This window comes from Microcaecilia unicolor, chromosome 2, assembly GCF_901765095.1.
Source record: "Microcaecilia unicolor chromosome 2, aMicUni1.1, whole genome shotgun sequence".
NCBI classification, from domain to species: domain Eukaryota; kingdom Metazoa; phylum Chordata; class Amphibia; order Gymnophiona; family Siphonopidae; genus Microcaecilia; species Microcaecilia unicolor.
In genome coordinates this window covers 377,619,955-377,636,577 of record NC_044032.1, presented here as the reverse complement: position 1 = coordinate 377,636,577, position 16,623 = coordinate 377,619,955, and the positions used below count along the sequence as shown (strand labels likewise).

Below are 16,623 nucleotides of genomic sequence, written 5' to 3'. Positions count from 1 at the left end.
TGGTTCCTGGCCAATTAAATCGTTGTTCGAGGGTAATCAGGCATTTTCAGCAGAACTTAACCAGTTAGTGCTGCTGAAAATGACTGGTTAGCGCCTAACGCAAAACTATTTTGAGGACATTCGAGGGATAGAGTCAGCATGTGGTCGGTTAAGTACCAATATTCACACTTAACCAGGAAAGGTCATGTAATGCCTGAGCACCATCCCTAGCACTCACCTAGGGTTAGGCCTGTGGCCACCTGGAGGGTCCTACCCAGCATTGGCCAGGGCTACCTGCACCTACACTGGCATATCCTCCGCCCAGCACTGGGTCCCGCTTGCCTCTGGGTCAGTCTGCCACCCGGAAGTTATTTCCCTGGTGGATTCTAAGGACACTGGGGCCACAGTCCTAGGGGTCCCACAGTTCCCAGAAAACTATTCACAGCTTGAGAACACAAACTGCCAGGATTCTTAGTCAGTCCAGGACAGCAGAGCTAACAAGCTAATAGTTTTATTATTAAAAATAGATAAATAAATAAAACAGTAAACAGTAAAAGTGGTAAACAGAAACAGTAAAATAACAAGGACTCAGTATTAAAGCTAACTAAACACTTGTTACTATCTAAGTAGTACCTGGGGAAATCAGGAAAAGTAACTTGCTCACAGGATTTGAACACAGTCTCAGTGTAGAGGTCTATCCCCTCCACATTCCCACTCTGAGACTGGAGAATTCCAGCACCTTCTGGGCTAGATCTTGGGCTTGAGGGCCAGTCAGGGTACAAAGCAATAGCCCTAAGGGTGTTAGACCAATGTCATTACAGGTTACTCTTCCTCTCAGGGGTTTTCCTCATTTCTTTGCAGAAGGTGAACTAAATGGAAAATAGACCTCTGCTACAGTTATAAAGCAGAACAATGGTTCCCAAACCTGGTCCTGGAAGCTTCCCAGCCAGTCAGGTTTTCAGGATATTCACAATGAATGTTCATGAGAGAGATCTACATGCAGTGGCGTAGCCAAGGGTGGGCCCAGGTGGGCCCAGGCCCACCCACTTTGAGCTCAGGCCCACTCAGTAGCAGCACACCTATGATGTGGCTGGCAGGGATCCCAAGCCCCACCAGCCGAAAACTCTCAACAACTGCATACCTTGTAAATGGCAGATCTTCACCTGCAGCGAGCAGCAACACATGCTGTGGGGCCAACATGAGCAGTGTGTACTAGTTGCTGCTCACTGCCAATGAAAATCTACTATTTAAAAGATATGCGGGGGGGGGGGGGGGCGATGTTTGAGAAACCATATGGCATGCAGGCGAGTCTGCCCACCCAAAATTGGGTGTCTGGCTACGCCCCTGTCTACATGTAGTGAAGGTAGTGCATGCAAATCTCTCTCTCTCTCTCTCTCTCTCACTCATATTCATTGTGGATATCCTGAACACCTGATTGGCTGGGATGCCTCCACAAGACAAACACCATCTGCTGGCCAAACAGGGAAAATACCAAGGCAACATTACAAATCTCAAGCATGAAAGTCCCCTGTTTTGCCACAGTCGCTGCATAAATAGAACCACATAAAAGCCAGGCCTACCTGCAAATAGTATATGTAAACCACTTTAGTTGTACCCACAGAAAGGCGGTTTATAAAATCCATGAGGAGTAGCCTAGTGGTTAGTGCAGTGGACTTTGATCCTGGGGAACTGAGTTCAATTCCCACTGTAGCTCCTTGTGACTCTGGGCAAGTCACTTAACCCTCCATTGCCCCAGTTACAAAATAAGTACCTGTATATACGTAAACTGCTTTGAATGTAGTTGCAAAATATCACAGAAAGGCGGTATATCAAGTCTCATTTCCCTTTCCCTTTATGCAGTGCCCCATAGCCAGTTAAGTGCTGAATATTGCTATGGTTTCGCTGGCTCTGTAAACCCAGAAATTCAATGCCAGAGCCCGGAAATGACCCAGTATTGAATTTCCAGGCCTAATGCTGGTGGTGGCCAGCTGAGTGCCACTGGCTGAATATCAACCTCTGACTTTGAAGCATATCACCGATTTTTTATATTGTTTAACATCTTTTGTATTAGAACATTTGTAGCATTGAATTAGATGTGTCAAATATCAAAAATAAATATTTTGCCTAAAAATCAGTTGAGAGAGTGTTATGCTGAATTCAAACCAAATTGCTCCAATTTTAAACAAGTGAAACCTCAAATCTCAGCAGGAAAGCCATAAGGGGGTCTTTTACAAAGGTGCGCTAGCATTTTTAGCGTAAGCTAAAAATTAGTGTGTGCGCTAAATGCTAAGACATCTATTATATTCCTATGGGTGTCTTAACATTTAATGCACACTCATTTTTAGCACGTGCTAAAAATGATAGTCCACCTTTGTAAAAGGGGTGCTACGGCTTTAAAAACATTCCCAAGCCAAGTCTACTTTTCTCACAGGTTTGAATACCCTCCGCGAAAAAAACTCCACCATATATAGTATCAGAGAAAAACCTACTGCTTCAAAAACACCTGTGTCAAATGTAATTTTTAAAACAATTTTTAGAGAACTTGCAGTATTAATAGTATGTATTTTCAACAGAATCTGTACTCAACATTATTGCAATAAGTTGGACTCCTCTCTTTTGGAGAGACATACACGCCCTTTGTTATTGGAGAAGAAAAAGGGTTTCCATTTCAGACCTTAAAAAGAAACATTTATGCCTAGAATGCTATTTATCCTCTGGTTTGTCTGATTGATTAAAAATGTGCATCTGGAAGAGTCGCAGTGGATAATGTTTAATGAACAAGGTTCCTGCCTTGCGTTGCCAGCGAAGCTGAACCATTGATTGAGTGCCAGTCGATGCCAGCTGCAGCTTAACTTGGTGTGTCTTGTAGAAGCATGTTTTTTATGGAGCTTTGGGGGTTCCAGAGCCTAGTTTTATATGCTAATCTGACACACTGCTGTATGTGTGATGGAACTCCAGAGATGCCCACAATCAGTTAACATGTTTGTATTGCACTATTGAATTTCACCCCAGATAATAAGACACCAATCACTTTACACCAAGGATTCTTAAATCACCCCACCCCTTCATAAGGTGTTAAGATGTTATTTCTGTTTAATGATAGAAACATCTGTGCATTCCAGATCTATGTGGGGCTCATCAAATAACATATGTAGTATTTAAAAAGAGCTCATTGAGTTAAGATTTACAGAAGGTATGTATGTTTATAATACAAGACAATTTGAGGGTTTTTTGCAAATATATTATCTGTATTTGAGAGGCTATGTTTATTTTGTCATACACAATAATTTATAAGTAACTCAAATGGAGATATTTTAATAGTTATAATTATTTCAGGATCTGTTTTGTTGCATTCAGTATGTGACTAACATAGTAGGAGCAAAATTCCAAATATATCAAAAGAGAAAATACTTTGCAAAATTATGCTACAAACACCAAAACATATGCAAAGTGTTTACACGGGTTTTGCCCTAAATTACACTTTTTAAAAATTTATATATGACATGATTTTTATTTTCAGGGGAAAAGACTTCACATATTTATGGAGAGCTATCAATGCTCATCCTGCAACTTGTATTTCTTTCAACGGTCAAAAACCCCTGTTTTTCTGATTTCTAAAAGTACAAAAACCTTATACAAGTCTGCAAAAATGTATGCCAATCTCAAGTTACACAATATGATTGAAGAGAAATTAAACAAGCTACCCTCTGGCTTCATCAGAAGCTGCATTTAGATATGCTCTCAACCCAACCATCTCTGGCACAGATCAATCTAAGAACTAGAAAGAAAATGTACACTCCGTAATGAATCTTAGCATATTCATGACATACTTTTCATCAAACACCACATCACTTCCTGGTGTATGTTGATTTTGAAATGGCACCTGTATTTCATAAGGATGCCATCAGGCTCAGCATCCAGACAGAGTGCCCTAAAAGCTAAGTAAGCGCAGTTCTTATTTCAACCACATAACTTTATTAGTTGTTACATAGTAACATAGTAGATGACGGCAGAAAAAGACCTGCACGATCCATCCAGTCTGCCCAACAAGATAAACTCATATGTGCTACTTTTTGTGTGTACCTGACCTTGATTTGTTTCTGCCATTTTCAGGGCACAGACTGTAGAAGTCTGCCCAGCACTATCCCCGCCTCCCAACCACTAGCCCCGCCTCCCCCCACCGGCTCTGCCACCCAATCTTGGCTAAGCTTCTGAGGATCCATTCCTTCTGAACAGGATTCCTTTATGTTTATCCCACGCATTTTTTAATTCCGTTACCGTTTTCATCTCCACCACCTCCTGCGGGAGGGCATTCCAAGTATCCACCACTCTCTCCGTGAAGAAATACTTCCTGACATTTTTCTTGGGTCTGCCCCCCTTCAATCTCATTTTATGTCCTCTAGTTCTACCGCCTTCCCATCTACGGAAAAGGTTCATTTGCAGATTAATACCTTTCAAATATTTGAACGTCTGTATCATATCACCCCTGTTTCTCCTTTTCTCCAGGGTATACATGTTGAGGTCCGCAAGTCTCTCCTCATACATCTTGTAACGCAAATCCCATACCATTATTGTAGCTTTTCTTTGCACCGCTTCAGTTCTTTTTACATCCTTAGCAAGATACAAAAACGCTGACAATTCAAAATTGTTATTCAAGCCATGTGGCTGCAGAGATCTCAATTTTTATATCTAGCACTGCTCTCTTTGCATTGTTTTTTTTATTATTTTTTTATCAATTCACAAATTAAATCAAGAATATTCTTGATACAGAAAAGATAGGTAATATTAAAACTTCATATTACACAAATATATAATAGGCACTATATATTCTTATCTGATCTCTTGTCCACAACTAAAGAAAGAGAACAAGGTACAATTCCATTAAATATTTATATCACTACTTAAAGTTAAACTTAGAGAGAGAACTACTCGGACAATTATATTAATTATGGAGTAGACGAAGATATTACTATAGTTGGAGATACAACAGTCTTCGAGTCCAAAAAGGAAATTAAATGCATAGGATCATAAAAAAACATATTTTACTGAGTTTACTTTCAATACACATTTGCAGGGGAAATTCAACCAAAACAAACCACTCATTTGTACGACCCAGGGGTGGAGTTTAAGAAAACGTTGGCGCCTCTTTTGGGTTACTCTAGCAATATCTGGAAATACTTTAATCTTATAGTTCATAAATTCTTCTCTATGCCGGAAAAAGTGTTTCAGTATCCAGTCTCGTACAGGTTGTAATACAAAAGTCACTATTAAAGTTGCGGGTTTAGAGCCCAAATCATCATCTTCAAGCATTGGTGTAAGATTTAAAGTATCAAAAGAAACATCAGCTCCTTCAGCAACAGGTTGATTAGTATTCTTCTTTTTATATGGTCTTAGAGACTGGAGGGTAAGCTTTTTTGTTTCCAACATAGAGATTTTTTCTGAGGGAATCTGAGTACACTGGATCACAGATACTAATTTTTTGGGAAAACGAGGTTTCCAAACCCAAAAGAGCTTCCCATATAGTGTCTAAGGTGATAGTTGGTGGTTATACAGGCAAAAAGGACTTACTAAGAGAAGTTATTTCAGTCGAAATTTCACCAGAAGGCTGTCTCTCCTCTGCAGCTTCAGAGTCCGCCAGAACGCCGACTCTTTCCTGTACCTTGCTCTTCTGAATAGAAATGCCAGACGGATTGATGCTGTGACCTGACCCCGCTGCAGGAAGCACTCCCTGGATGTCAAAACAAGGGGTTTCCTGTTCACGTCGCTGCTCCACCGCCGGCATGAGCAGAGGCCTCCAAATATCGGGGCTGAGAGAGGTTTCAGCCTCAAGTTGGAGGAGCGAGTCACCTCCCACCACTCCCTCTAACAGCAAGGAGTCCAGTCCCGAGGAACATCCGAGTGCAATAAAGCAGTTCATCGGTCCCACCACAGTTATCGCTGGTGTAGTGGGGCCAACGCGCCGCTTACCCCTCCTTTTAGGCATAAGGGAGCAGGAAAATATGTCTCTCCAACGAGTGAAGGTAGGGAGCTGAACCGCTTGGCCTTCTCGTCACGCCACCATCTTGTCCTCTCCCACCACTGCTCTCTTTGTAATACAACCGCACTCGATCACCACCAGGTTTACTAATGTTCACATGTTCAGTTCCAAAACATTTTCCAACTATTGGAAAGAATGGCTCTCGTCATTACAATGTTTAGCCAAAGGCAATTCAGTCTTGCTTTTTACAATGCCTGAATGATGTTCATTCATTCTGATGTTAAGGGATCTAATAGTTTTCCAACATAAAACTTTTTACACGGGCATGTGATCACATACACTACATGATCTGATTTACAGTTTATAAACAGTCTGATCAACAGGACTGATAAATTCTTTTAACTGTAAATAAACATTTCACATCTTGTATGATCCGCATTTATAATGGTCTACGATATATTTTTGTTTCAATTGCTCCGGTAACATTGCAGTGCTCAAGAGCTCTTTCAGACTCTTGTTTCTGGAGTAGGCAATTCTTAAATCAATAGTAGGAAAAAAAAGATGCAATTTTATGATACCCCAATGTTTTTTTTTAAGATTATTGCTACATCCTCTCTGAAAAATGCATCATACTTGTTTCTATAGAATCATCTGGAGGTGAAAATACTCTGTCTTTAGAACTTAACATATTTATATAATCTAAAACCTTTACAGGATATTGACATTTTTGCAAAGCAGAGACTGATTTATCTGTGCAAATTTGTTGGTATCTCAATAGTTATAAGGTAAGCTGTTTTTTTAAACTTACTGGTACTGTAGCATGGTATTTTTGTCAGTGGGTATAATAAAACACCTTCATTTAGAAAAAAAAAATATGTTCACACTGAGAAACATGAACATCCAAGTACCGCAAGCTGCTGTAACGGGTCATTGCAGCCATTTTCTTTAGGCAGCCAGAAGGAGCAGGAGCGAATGGACTTTGCTCCTGCCCTCATTGTCTCTAATGGACCACCAAGGAGCTAATGTAGGCCCAAGAAGGCCTACCAAGAAGTGGGGGTAGGGGGAGTGGAAGGGTAGTACTTAAAGTCACAGGCAGGGGGAGAGGGAAAAAGGAGGGGGCTATTTCGGGAGCACCGCAGGGGGCTCAGATGGCTAGCACAGCACTGTGAAAGTTTTCAGGTGCTGGCCAATATTCTGGCACGCACAGCAGGACAATTTAATCCAAGATATTCAGTTCTGGTGCCCGCACATTGTCCACCACTGAATATCTGCGGCATTAAGAAAAAAGCTGACTGCTGCCGGCTGAGTATCGGCTTGCATATGTTTTTCAAACTTGTAATATCTTTTAAAATCCATTTTGAACCATTGTATCCTCACTTTGTAGCACTGATAAATGAGGAATATAAATGGGGTTTCTCTGCAGTGCTAAATATTTCAGGCCCAATATTAAACAAAAGGCAGAGTTCCTAAATTAGGAGCCTTACAGCCCTTTTTACAAAAGCACCCTAGCATTTTTAGCATGCGCCAAAAATAAGTGTGTGCTAAATGCTAGAGACACCCATATATTCCTATGGGCATCTCAAACATTTAAAGTGCACTAAAAACGCTAGCATACCTTTGTAAAAGAGTCCCTAAATGTGTCCCCTATTGTTTTCAGCTGAAAATTCATCTTAATTTAGGAGATTAAACATTAAACTTTAAATATAGGCCTCCAATTCATTTGCTTATAGTTATGAGCCTAAGTAATGAGCTTCATATTGAAAAAGTTCTTTTCTCTGCCCTAAATATGCTCATAGCTTTCTATGGAACTTTGGAAGGCTAAGTGCTTTGAAAATATGCCTCTCTGTGGCCCAACTATTTTTAAGGTTCTACATTTAAGAGTTCAGTGACATTTTGAACACATATAGGCACTCAGCTCTTGTAAATTTTTAAACTTTTGAAAGTGCTGTTAGTAAAAATGGTTTGTGATTTGGGGGAGTAAGGGGAGGTGATCCCTGAGTCCCTCCAGTGGTCATCTGGTCATTTGGGGCACCTCTTATGGGGAGTAGAGGAGTAGCCTAGTGGCCAGCACAGCAGACCTTGACCCTGGGGTAGTGGGCTCAATTCCCACTGCAGCTGTTTGTTATAAAAACAGGCCTAGCTCAAAACATCTAAGTTTTAGTCTTTGTTTTGTTCCATTATTGCTGAAAGACGTCCATGTCTTAGGAACGCCCAAGTCCCGCCTTGAATACGCCCATGGCACACCCCCTTGAGATTTGGACAGCCTTCTGATGGACTTCAGAGAAATGCATCCAAAAGGAGGTTTTGATAATACTGATTTGGACATTTCTGTGAGATAAACATCCAAATGCTGACATGTCACATTTTGGACATCTATCTCTTTTGAAAATGAGCCTGCTGGTAAATTAGAACCAGGGTGACTTAACATGGCTGAGCCACTCAATCACCCTTGCCTGCACCTTTAGAAAAATTTTTAGTAAGCTGAAGTGTAGGTTAATAGTGGCACATTTGTAAGGAAAGAATATGATTGGTGCTGGAAAGGAAGCACCAACCGTAGTTGTGAAAGGTGTGGAAAAAGGGGAAATTTTGGCAGGCTGATGAGGGTTTTTTCTGATGGAGCTCAGAGGATGGTGGGTTTTGACCCACCCACTAATCTCTTTGTTGGGTTTTGGGTGTGTTTGGACACATAACACGTAGGCGGTAGGTTAATTTGGTGGATTGGAAGGGGTGAGGGAAGAGATGTTGTACCAAATTGATTTTTACCATAACCATGCTCATCTGAAAGTGATTCTTTGGGGTGTGTAAATACTGGATGATGTGGAAGCAGTGCCAGGGAGGGAAGGTCCATGTACGTTTGTGAAAATACTCAACCCTACCTCCTGAAGAGGAATATGAAACGGGATCTCCCTGTTGAGGATTTGCATCCATTGTGCTTTGTAGTCAAGCTCAATGATGATTGAATAAGGAATAGCCCCGTGGTAATTTTGGAGGCTTCCATTTGTCCTACAGCTGTGAAGATAAGTGTATTGAGCATATCAGTTCTTTTGAACTGTTTTTGATTTTGCATTTTTGTATGTAGGTTGTGTCTTTTGGAATGTTGGGAGCAGAGTTGTTTTCTGTGCTCTTTTTTTCTAGAAACGCCAACTGAAACCTGTGATAGAAGCACATTTCTGGACAATTACTTCATAGTGCCTCCAGGGGTAGTTAAGGTTTTATTTATTTAATGTTGTTAGGTTTTTTGCAGGGTGCTAACATTCATAGGCATTTTTTAGCAAATAATTCTTTTTTGATATTCCATGTAGATTACTGCCATGGGCTCGGGGTGGGGGGGGGAAGTAGCATGATTTGGTGATACCGCAGGTCATGCTTGGGGATACATATATGAATATGAATTGGACATGGGTTAGGTTGTCACTGACTAACTTGTGGTGATATTGTGATGATGGAGACAGGTTGAGAATTGGGGATGGTTTGTTATATGGGATTGTCTATATACCTCTTTTTCAATCTTCAATAAAAAAAAGATTTTCAAATAAATAAATAAAGTTTCCAAGTGTATGTTAATGGTTCTGTTCATAAAACTGCAGCCTGTTATGCCACAACTGTTATGTTTATAGTTATCATTTATGGTTGTTGAGTGGGTGGTAGCAGGCAAATGCCTCTGCAAGGAAGTTTGCATTTTTTGTTTTCTGTACAATAGACATCTTAGTCGTACTCAGCTATGGAAAATTGCAGTAAATTTGTTAGTTTATCTAGGATTTTAACTTAAAGATGTTGGGAAATACTATTCATCACCAATTTAGGACTTTCGTACCCAATCTTGCAAGCAGTATTACAATGTGAGCATACCAGGTGTTGTTCTGGTTAATGAGTGATGAGGAATATACTACCTGGTAATGTTATTTATGCTCTTCTCATCTATCCAAATGTGTTATAATGAGCAGAATTCAGATTTTACTGGAAGAGCCAGTTATGTCATTCCTCATGTGCTGCAAAGTTTATTGATATGACTAGAAATTGTATTAGTAGTTCCCCAGAAGAGAAGTTGGGGGCCAGATATTACCAACGCATGAAGTGGCAATCTGCAGGTGTACAAGGCAGCCATTTCTGAATGTTGCAATACTGAAAACTTGAAAAGATATTAAATATTGGACATGTATTGTGCCACACCTGTCGAGTAATCAGCAGATTGGGCTCAACTGCTCACTTTTCACCTAACGAACTACACATTGGCATAATTATACTTTTAATTTTTACATTTCCTGCTCTTAGGGAATGCAAAGCTGACAGAACTCAGATCACAGATGTGTTATTTTCTTCCTAAAAGTTTCAGCAGACTTGTTTTTCTCTGGCTCCCACTGCTGTGCGGCTGAACTAATTAAAGGGTTCAGATCATATGATGGATGAATCTTACTTTGTTCCAGGCGCTGCGGCTACAGCAAAGCTAAACAAGATCCAGAGGAAGAGAAGATGCACTTTCACAACGGTCACAGTAAGTGCCAGGCAAATGTTTTGGAAACCTTTACTTTCGAACCCTATTAGAGATGCAGTGTACAGAACAGAGATTCGCACTGTTGCAGCAGCATTTCTAGTACACTGTTCTGCTTCTTTTGGATTTTTGCACCTACTGAAACTGGAGCATAATAGTGTTACAGTATATATAAAGTCACTTTTGAATCTCTGAAACAAAAAATCAGAAGCCCTTTGTCTTGGCGGAATTTGACACAAAAGACCATAATACATGAGCTACTGTCCTAAAGCAATAGAAATATCCAAGATACTAAATGTTCCTCTTAAAATGGGAAAACATCCTTCAGAACACTCTTCATATTTTTTGAGTGACCAGTGTAAAGATGTGTCAGTACCAGTGGTACTAGTGATATGATAGGAGATTGGGTGGCGACGCCGGTAATTGGGAAGTGAAACCGGTGCTGGACAGACTGGAGCCCTTTTACTAAGCAACGGAAAAGTGGCCTGCAGTAGTTTGGACGCATGAAATTGGCACGTGCTTGGCCATTTTTTTACTGTGACTAGGAAAAAGGTCTTTTTTAATGGGGTAGTAAATGGCCATTCACTAAATTAAAAGTAGCGCACGGCTATATACTGCCTGAACTTTCCTCCACCATTGACCTAGCGGTAAGGGATCACACGCTACGTGTGCGATAATCAGGCAACATGCACTAATATGGCCACACTGCCGATTACTGCCGGGAACGTCCCGTGGTAGAAAATAGAAAAATGTTTTCTACCATGGGAAGCAGCGCACCAACTTTGAAATTATTGCAGGGTGCCTGCGCTACCCCAGCAGTAGTGTCAGTTTTGCATATGCTACCCATACATTAGCCCTATCCCTGCTTAGTAAAAGGCCTCCCCCCCCCCCCCAAAGTACATAACCCTATATTTTTTACCATTAAATCTTATTTACCAATATCTGGACCATTTTTCAAGCTTAACTAGATCCCTCCTCATATTATCCATACTATCTGAGGTGTCTACCCTATTACAGAGTTTGGTATCATCCGCAGAGAGATAAACCCACCAGAGACCTTCCACAATATCACTCACAGAGATGTTAAAAAGAGCGGGCCCAAGGACCAATCCCTCAGAGCAAACTCCATGTACCTCTACCCTCTATCTTCTTCCATTTAACCAGTTTTTAACCCGGTCAGTCACTTTAGGGCCCATATTGAGGGCACTCAGTTTATTTATCAGTTGCCTATGCAGAACCATGCTAAAAGCTTTGCTAAAATCTAAGTACACCATATCTAGCGTCCCTCCCATATCTAACTGTTTGGTCATCCAGTCAAAGAAATCAGATTTGCCTGACAAGATCTGCCTCTAGTGAAACCATGCTGCCTCTGGTTCTGCAGTCTATTCAATTCTAGAAACCTCACAGTCCTCTGCTTTATTTATTTATTTATTTGTTTGTTTGTTTGTTTGTTTGTTTGTTACTTTTGTATCCCACATTTTCCCACCTTTTTGAGTGTCTCCATTAATTTACTCACCACTGAGGTCAGACTAACAGGCCTGTAATTCCCAACCTCCTCCTTACTTCTGCTCTTGTGCAAATAGACCACACCTGCCCTTCTCCTGTCCTCTAGGCCACACCATACTCTAAGGAAGCATTGACAATGTCAGACAACGGAGCTGCCAGAACTTCTCTGAGTTCCTTGGGTACTCTTGGATGAATCCCATCAGGCCTCATTACTTTGTCTATTTTTAGTTTAGCTTGCTCCTCACAAACATAATCTTCTGAGAATTGGTCTGGGTCTACCACACATCCATTCCCATTATCATTTGTTTTCTGTGGTCCTACCCCTAGCCTTTCATCCATGAGCACAGAACAGAAATAATTGCTAAGCAGCTCAGCTTTAGCCGTATCAGCTTCTACTGTATATATATCGCCCCTTTACCCTTGAGTTGCACAATGCCATTTTGGCACTTCCTACTATCACTTACATTTCTAAAACTTGTTGTCTTCCAATTTTACCATATTGGATATCTTTTCTTCCATTTGCATCTTTGCTTTCCTGTCGGCTTTTCCAACTTCTCCTAGCTTTTCTAGGTACTGTCTTCTTCTTTCTGCAATCTTGTACTACATTTGAGAACCAAAGTGGCCTTCTTTTCCTCTTACTTTTATGTACTTCTAACATAAAGGTTTGTCTCCTTTAAAATAGCTTCTTTCAGTTTTGCCCAAGTATTGATCCGAGTATTTATATTCCCTACCAAAGTCACTCAGACATGTTACTGGCTACTTGAAATTTCATAAATTGTTGAAAGCATTTTTATTTAGGGGGTCTTTTACAAAGGCACATTAGCGTTTTTAGTGCATGCAAATGATTAGCGTGCCCTAAATGTTAAGAGGTGCCAATAGGAATATATGGGCGTCTCTAGCATTTAGTGAGTTACTAAGCAGCAGTAGAGGTGTGCTATCGTTTTTAGCACATGCTATGCATCGGCACATGCTAACCCTGTAGATGCCCATAATATTCCTATGTGCACGGTTAGCATGTGTTAATTTTTTGCACACGCTAAAAATGCTAGTGCACCTTAGTAAACAGGGCCCTAAGTTAGATTGTTATTTCAAAATGATTCATCTTATTGCTTGGATGTTTTTACTTGTTATTGTTTTGTATTTCATTATAGTTCTCTTATTGTAATTTGCTTTAAAAGTTTTATGTAAGCCACATTGAACCTGAACTTGTTTGGAATATTGCGGGGTACAAATGCTATCAATAAATAAATAAATATTGCTTATGAAATAAGATTGGACTCTATTCAGTTGATGTTAAAACAATTTGTGAAAGATGATAATTCTGCGATTAATGCATTAATTGTTAATTACAATTAAAAAATTAATCACAATTTAAAAAATTAATCATGTTGCAATGTTTCCTGTCTCCTCCAAACATCTCATCTGATCTGTTCCACTCTCAACCCCTGTTCTCATCGTGATTCAGCATCTTTCCATCCACACGCAATTCAACACCCCACCACACACACACACACACACACAGCGCTTGTCTACCTTAAAGGTGGTTTTCTGTTTGTCCCGACAGCGGCACCATTGCACTTATGCTGCCCAAAGTTTTCCATTTGACCCTTCCTGCCCATGCAGAAACAGGAAGTGATGTCAGAGAAGGTGGAACAAGAGGGAAAGCTTGAGAGGGAGGGAAATTATCAGTCCTTTAAGGAAGGCAAGGGAAAAGGTTTTTGATATACTGCCTTTCTTTGGTTACAATCATAGCAGTTTATATATTATATGCAGGCACTTATATTGTACCTGGGGCAGTGGAGGATTAAATGACTTGTTCAGAGTCACAAGGAGCAGCAGTGGTAAATAAATAAATACAATAATTTAAATTGTGAGATTAATCATGATTAAATTTTTTTAATTGCATGATTAATAGTGATTAAAATGTAATTGGAATGCAGCCCTAGTGGTAACAGCATCTTATCTTCACATATGTAAATGGAGAAATCAAATTAAGACAAAAGCCTTGTTTCAAGCCATGTTTGCTACTGCATTAATCTGTCACTGTATACCATTGAAACTTTGATATATTTTCACAGTTAAACTGCCAGGAGTAAAAACTTATATTGACCCACATACCTATGAGGACCCCAATCAAGCTGTCCATGAATTTGCAAAGGAGATAGATGCCTCATGTATAACAATTGAAAGAGTTATTGGAGCAGGTATGTGGATCAGTTATACTTGACTTGGGGAAAAAAAAACCTCTTTCTGCTTGTTATATTCTTCAGATAGATAGATAGACATAGATTAGGGCTGCATTTCTGAAGTAGACTCTGAAAACTGTAAGGCTGTTTGTAGTTATTTTGCATACTGTTTTAGATTCTTTCATTTGTAATTTTTCAATTTGTATTTTGTATTTCTTATCGTTTCATTGCTTTTTATTCTTTAAGGGGCCCTTTTACTAAAGGGTTGCCACACTGCGTGGCAATCTGGAACCACTGCTGGAGCACCGCGGCTGCATTTCCGGCACTGCCAGAATTATCACCAGAGGGGGGTTTTCTGGTGGTAATTGCACATTTTTTACCCTCAGCTGAAAAAGAGGGCTCTATGTGCGGCAAAAATTTATTCTGCCGCTAGCGCAGGGCCCCTTTTACTGCAACTTAGATTTTTAGGGCTGCATTTTGATTAAAAATTGTAATTGCGATTAATTGTTTGATTAATTGTGTGATTAAAGGTATGTTGTTTTTTTCTCCACTGCAGCTGCTTGTGACTCTAGAGTCACAAGCAGCTGCAGTGGGGGAAAACAAATAGCATACCTTTAATTGGTGACTAATTGTGATAAAAGTTTTTATCAAAATGTAGCCCTAAATTATAGATATAAAGAGAGAGATGAATAGATACATAGATATACAGATGCCTTTACATCTGTGTCTATATATACATACATCTATATATACATCCATATATATCCTATATAATAAAACACACTTCCAACGTTCTGAGGCTGGCAGCGTGGACAAAAACCTTGAAGCATTCGTGCTCACTGCTCCTGTATGGCGCATCACCCAAGCCCCTCCCCTGCCAATCCGCGAGCCAAGCAGGGCAAGGAGTACTCCTCCCCTGCCTACGAAACACCTCCAAGTGCCCCCCCCGGCGCATCAACCTAGCCCCTCCCCAACGGCGCATCACCCAACCCCCTTCCTCCCCAGCGCATCAACAAGCCCCTATTCCCCCCCACACACACATCAACCCCCTCGCCACCCGCAGCCGCCAATACTAAAGGTGTCCAGCGCTGCTGCTTCTCCTGTTGAGCGGCAGCAGCCGCTATCAAAAGAAGAAAACAACACAAAGTTTTTTAAACTAAAATGCACCTCCGTAGACAGCCATCTCACATTGGCTGACGTCTCTGCAGCTGCTCCTCCTCTCCCCTCTACGTCACTCCCCCTGGAGGAAGACCCGGAGGAGCGCAGCGACGTCGGAGGGGAGAGGAGGAGCGGCTGCAGAGACGTCAGCCAATTTGATATGGCTGTCTACGGAGGTGCGTCTTAGTTTTAAAAACTTTGTATTGTTTTCTTCTTTTGATACCGGCTGCTGCTGCTCAACAGGAGAAGCAGCAGCGCCGGACACCGTTAGTATTTGCGGTTGCGGGTGGCGAGGGGGTTGATGTGGGTGGGGGGAGGGGCTTGGTGATGCACCAGGGGGAGGGGGAGGGGTCGGGTGATGCGCCAAGGGGGGAGGGGCTTGGTGATGCACCGTTACAGAGGGCCTTGGGTGATGCACTGGGAGGGGAGGGGAGTGTCATTGGACATGGGTGGCTGGAAGGGGGCGGGGGGGGAAGGTTGATGCACATAGGTGGCTGCAGGGGGGCAGGGAAGAGGGAGATGGGGAGGGGGATCCTGAGACCGCAATGGTGGCTGCAGGGGGGACAGGGGACACAGGAGGGTCACTGCAGGGGGGCAGGTGGAGAGGAGGGTTGCTGTACATGGGTGGCTGCAGGGGGGACAGGGGGATAGGTGGGTCGCTGGACATGGGTCGCTACAGGGAGGGCCAGGGGAAAGGAGAGGAGGGTCATTGGACATGGGTGGCTGCAGGGGAGAGGAGGGTCGCTGGACATCGGTAGCTGCAGGGGGACAGGGAAAGAGGAGGGTTGCTGGACATGGGTGGCTACAGGGGGGACAGGGGAGAGAGAAGGGATGCTGCATATGCGTGCCTGCAGGGGGAGAAGAGGATTGGTGGGGAGGGGTCCTGAGACCACATGGGTGGCTGCAGGCAGGGCAGGGGCGACAGGAGGGACGCAGCAGGGGGAGAGGAGGGTTGATGGACATGGGTGTCTGCAGGGGGGTCAGGGGGAGAGGAGGGTCACTGCACATAGGTGGCTGCAGGGGGGCAGGGGAGAGGGAGGGGTGAGGCGGTTCCTCAGACCACACACTCACTCACTCTCTGTCTCTCACATACACTCTCTCTGACACACTCACTGTCTGTCACACTGTCTCTGTCACACACACACACACTCTCTATCTCTTTGTCCCTCTCTCTCTCACACACAGTCTCTCACACACAGACACTCTGTCTATCACACACTCTCTCTCTCACACAAACACACACACACACACACACTCTCTCTGACACACACGCTCCATCTCTCACACACACTCTTCCTGAAACATACACTCCGACGAGGAAAAGCTTG

At 42.0% G+C, this 16,623-nt stretch overlaps 1 protein-coding gene across 2 annotated transcripts in view; it reads left to right on the top strand.

Moving 5' to 3' along the window:
* The window catches only part of EPHA5 (EPH receptor A5), a 609,249-nt gene that overhangs the window by 516,229 nt on the left and 76,397 nt on the right, over positions 1–16,623 (top strand). For both annotated transcript variants that reach the window (XM_030194566.1, XM_030194568.1), the window contains exons 9-10: positions 10,381–10,448; positions 14,030–14,155. In XM_030194566.1, the coding sequence (XP_030050426.1) occupies positions 10,381–10,448; positions 14,030–14,155 (194 nt within the window). The remainder of the gene's footprint in view (positions 1–10,380; positions 10,449–14,029; positions 14,156–16,623) is intronic.